Below are 5,182 nucleotides of genomic sequence, written 5' to 3'. Positions count from 1 at the left end.
ATCACAACACGACCATTGAGCAAATATTTGAGAATACAATCTTCATAGAGCTTAAAACACATTCTCTCTTCATCTATTCACAAATTGGGCATTGATTTGTAATCTTAAATATTGTGTGAGAGAAAAACAATTTGTAATCTTTTACTTTGAGTAATTGTAAGTGTTGGGATACACTTGGGTTAAGAGATTGGGGATAATCTCTTGTTGTAAAGGTCCATTGACACCTTGGAAGTCAAGTGTAAGCATTTGAAGCCTTGGAGGCTTGCTTAGTGGAATCCTCAAGCCCGGAAAGCTTGGAGGCGTGGACGTAGGCGAGGTTGGCCGAACCACGTAAAAATCTCGGTGTTCGAATCCCTCTTCCCTTATCTTTTTAAATTGTGATCATCTTAATTGTTATTGCTTTGAATTTGATTTATAATTGCATTAAGATTTTCTTTAATAAATTGAACAATTTTTTAGAATCTCAATTCACCCCCCCTCTTGGGTTGCATACTTGTATTTCAATTGGTATCAGAGCCTTGTTCTCTTGTTAAGACTTAATCGTCTAGAGTAAAAGATCCATGGCAACCCTAAATGACTCAACCTTTAGAGAAGGGCAATCCACAACTAGACCACTATTTTTTGATGGTAATGATTATGCTTATTGGAAAACTAGAATGAGAATCTATTTGCAAGCCTTAGATTATGAAATTTGGGAAGTTGTTTGTGATGGTCCATTCATGCCTATGTTCAAAGATGAAATAGGAGATGATATTCCTAAACCATCGAGTCAATGGAGTGAGTTAGAAAAGAGAAAGATGTCTCTAAACTCCAAGGCTATGAATGCTTTGTTTTGTGCCCTTGATAAGAAAGAATTCCATAGAGTATCTAGTTGTGAAAGTGCACAAGAGATATGGCACAAACTTGAAGTTGTCTATGAAGGGACAAATCAAGTGAAAGAGTCTAAAATCAGTAGATACACTCGCCAATATGAGTTGTTCCAAGTGGATCAAAATGAAAATGTGTATTCTATGTACACTAGATTCACGGACATAGTGAACACCCTAGGTGCCTTAGGGAAAACCTTCTCAAATAGTGAGAAAGTTAAGAAAATCATTAGGTCACTTCCAAAAGAATGGAGACCTAAAAGAACCGCTATTGAAGAGGCCAAAGATTTAAATACTTTACCTCTTGATGATTTAATTGGTTCTCTTATTTCGTATGAAGAGGATTTAGCTGCAGAAAAAGGACATGAGGAGAAGAAGAAAAGCATTGCTCTCAAAGCTTCAAAATATGAGAGTGATGAGGAGAGTGAACCGGATGATGAAGAACTAGCCATACTAGCAAGGAGGTTCAGAAAATTCTTCAAGAAAATTAAATTCTTATATATTTTAAATTTTTCACTCTTTGGTGTGGAATTCAAATTATATATTATAAGGGATATTAAATTATAATGAAAATTAAATTCTTATATATTTTGTGTAACCAAACAATGAAAATAAAAATAGAATTTAAATTACTTTCCTTTTTCCCATTCTCTTCTCCCAACCAAACATCACCTAAGAAGATGACAGCGGCTACGTACATCACAACGGATGGGCTCCATCGATATGGAGCTAGAACCGCTGTCAACAAATTAAAATCACATAAATTAATTAAGCATCGTCCAATGGTCCCTCACATTCAAGAATTGTTCGATTTTTCTAGTAAATGTGATTGATTGAGAATCGTCATTGTATTAAGAAAATAATTAAAGTAAGCCCAAACTGGTTGCTTGAATGCCATTTTCAGCACTAAAAAAAAACCCAAAAATTGGTTCAACAATCCATGGGACTTTCATAACGTACTCGAGACATGATGCCTCATTTCTGGTTTCATTGCTACCTCAATTTGAATCAGTACAAGAAAGTTCAGAATATATAAATCAAAGAGCATACTCTTATGTGCATGTATCGAATTACGCCACATTTTCCGAATTAATTCCTGGAAAAGATACATTGCTTAAATTGTTTGAATATACAGTAACAAGAAACTGACACAGTGATCACATGCCTTCGATTCCAAATCACTTTTTCTTTAACAAGTAACACGTGCGTACACGTGTCAGGTGAGGTAACCTGTCACCGTCTGTAGCAAATTAAAAAATTTCGATTCCTGAGATAAAAACAATTTAGCAACATGTAGCCGAATTGGATTCTTCTAATGAATGACAACCGTATTTTCAGAACACGGGGTTTCAGGATTTGATGTTTTCAACAAAATTTAATCAAACCAAGTCCAACGTTATCAAATTATACTAACACAAAATAAACCAAAACAAAAGTTAATTGGTATTAATTAATTACCAAATACGACTGTTTTCTATTGGTGTAATTTACGGTCTAATTTTGAAAGATCTCTTAAAATTAAACTAACATAACACAGTCTTATTCGGACCTTTCAATAAATAATTAATACAAAATTAACATTTTTTTTGGTTAATTATGCCGTGCCATGCACATGCGTCAGTATCCTCGTCCTCATGATCACCACCAACTCTGATCTTGTGATCTGTTACCATTTCTTTTCCAAGATCAACTCACAAATATCTCACGGGAAATATCTGTTTTTTTTTTTTTTTTTGGTCTGTTTATCGCATATATATACCTCATTTCGGTCTGTTGTTTATTTGCTTGATTAATTACTTATAGTTCGTTAAACGCGAACACATGGAGAGCATAATGTATCGGGATCCAGAGCTTGAAGCAAGTTTCTCTTTCAACGCGGCTTTCCATGTTTTCTCCGATAATGACGACGACGACGAATACATCGAGATTGCACTTGAACAACAACCCAAGATTAATACTTTTGAAGAAGATGAATTGGAGCTGCGGATATCGTTTTCATCATCGAGTTATAATCATTACAATATTGGTCTGTCACGTACGAGTACCGTCGAGGAGTGGGAAATTGCATCAACAACAACAACACCGACGTCGTTTTGCTCTTCATCAACAACATCCACTTTGACGTGTTCTTCCGCTGAGACTTGTTGGGGTGTTGATGATCAGCCATCAAGAAGAGCTCACAAAAGTACTGCTGTCAAACGGAGAGTTCAGTATTTCCGGGCAGTCAGCCGCCTGCTCAGCGGTTTTTTCTCAACTCCGTCGACATCATCGGAGCCCGACGAGGGAGATGGAGTTTCTCATGAAAGCAGGCAAGCGGAGATCCGAACAAAAACTAGCCAATTGAACCTGTCAAGTAATAGGTAACCCATATATTAAGATCCTCTCCTATCTAAACTCTAAAATTCCCAGTACTTAAAGATATATGTTACATATTATCTAACATCTGCATGCATTATAAAATGCAGATCACGTATATGTCAACATTATTTATTTATTTTGACGAGTACTGTTTGATTGTGATTAATCAGGAGATCAGGTGCAAAGAATGTGATCACAAAGGCAACCAACGGTGGGATAATGATGAAGTTCTTGATAAAGTGCCGATCTATGAATATTCGGGCAGTGCTTGCATCGTTTATGAAACCTTACCAAGTAATAATTTCATCACCCCAAAGCAATGGTATTAGTAGCGCAGGACAAACGAAGAAGAGATCTAAAGAGACGACTGCCATTCGGAGGAATCAGAGTTTGCCGGTGAAGCCATTTGATGAATGGTTAGTGCAAAGGGAGAAACAAAATCCTGAAGATTATAAAAGTACAAATTATTATAGCTGGAGTTCTAGTAATTATTCCTCGCCACCGCCAGTACAACAAGGTTATGCGGGTGATAGTTGCTCCGTTCAGGCTGCAATTGCTCATTGTAAGAGATCACTCGGCCAAACATCAGAGTTTCATTTTTAATTAATTACTCTTTACATATGTTCCTGCTCCTGTTCTTATAGAGTAATAATTAAATTGTTTTGTGTGGCACATTTAATTAGATCGATTTTATGGTTGGTATATACATATGATTATTTCATAGCTGAAACTTTTAATATATGTATATCGGCAGCCGGTATTGTCGATAGCTATCGTCAATGTACGAGTCCATTTTTCATTGATTTCGATCTCCTATTTTTTCTCTATATTCCGATCCTAAATCAGATACACTTTGGTCATTGGTACGTAATTAACAGATAATTATAATAATATAAAAATAGTTAAATCTTATTCATACTATAACAAACTCATATTATCAATGGATTCTAGATATGTGGTTTCACCATTTGGTATAACTTTTCAAATAGAACACATTTAATTAAAAATTTTAAGTGTATACAAGAAGACCTTTTACTATAAACCCATTAGTTGTTTGATCATCAAGGATATGATTTATTATACATAAGCTTTTTAAAGTTATGTTATAAAATAAATGAAATAAGATTGTGAAATAAATTAAGGGTATTTAAATAATTTAGCACTTCAAATAATCTCTACAACCTCTACTTTCAAAAGCTCAAAATTTGAGATTTTGCTAGTAGAGGCAAAATAATTTATTTAATTTTTAAAAGTTCTACTCAAAATACAACTAGATAAAACTAAAAACTTTGAAGAGAGCTTATGGATGAAATAAATTCTTTCAGTATTAGATAAGTCATAATGAATATACATTAATATATCTAATTCCACTCTAAAAAGTTTAGATGACTTGTTTCACTTGAGAAAATGATAAACTAGATTTTTTTTTTAGTACTGCAATTTAATTTTATTGATATTACACTGTAAAAATTTTACTTTCTAACTATATAGGGAGATTCAAACCCTCGACCTCAATAATGAGGTAATGAAGTGTCAACAACTAAATCATTAAGGTCGAGGATTTGAGTCTTCCGATGTAGCCGTGTGAATAATATTTCTTTTAATTTAAAGATAGGTTTTCCATTTGTTTATGGAGTAATTTTTTAAATTGGGCTTCTCGACCGGCTTCTAATTGCATTATTAATATACAAGACGTAATCGACCTAGTCAAATCCTCTCTATAGGGCGGAGACAGGCACAAGGGCATGTTTGGTCGTTAATTTCAAGGTAGTATAATATTAAAGGATAATTATTATTTTTAACTCTTCTTTGTTTAACAATTAACAAAACGTACTTATCTGATCTCCTCTAGATTTTCAATCTTACGCAATCACAGTATATGAAAATAAATATAATTTATTTATAAATAATACTTCCAACTCGGGATGTCAATACTCAAGAAAGTAAACGGCTCGACT

At 34.1% G+C, this 5,182-nt stretch overlaps 1 protein-coding gene across 1 annotated transcript; it reads left to right on the top strand.

The window, feature by feature from the left end:
- The first annotated feature begins 2,675 nt into the window (after positions 1-2,675).
- On the top strand, positions 2,676-3,883 carry LOC112097278. The gene is made up of 2 exons (XM_024182440.1): positions 2,676-3,226; positions 3,395-3,883. Exons 1-2 carry the CDS (start codon positions 2,688-2,690, stop codon positions 3,825-3,827), a joined length of 972 nt encoding a protein of 323 aa, XP_024038208.1. The 5' UTR covers positions 2,676-2,687; the 3' UTR covers positions 3,828-3,883.
- Positions 3,884-5,182: the final 1,299 nt, after the last annotated feature.

This window comes from Citrus clementina, unplaced genomic scaffold (genome assembly GCF_000493195.1).
Source record: "Citrus clementina cultivar Clemenules unplaced genomic scaffold, Citrus_clementina_v1.0 scaffold_6, whole genome shotgun sequence".
In the NCBI taxonomy this organism is placed as follows: domain Eukaryota; kingdom Viridiplantae; phylum Streptophyta; class Magnoliopsida; order Sapindales; family Rutaceae; genus Citrus; species Citrus x clementina.
Note: the sequence above shows the minus strand (reverse complement) of the source record. Positions and strands in the feature narration are given on the sequence as shown.

What these genes read in the sequence shown, in the direction of transcription:
- LOC112097278 (XM_024182440.1), top strand. Translation starts at nt 2,688, where the DNA reads ATGGAGAGCATAATGTATCGGGATCCAGAGCTTGAAGCAAGTTTCTCT. An exon ending in TTGAACCTGTCAAGTAATAG is followed by an intron (nt 3,227 to 3,394) that starts GTAACCCATATA and finishes GTGATTAATCAG; the next exon opens with GAGATCAGGTGCAAAGAATG.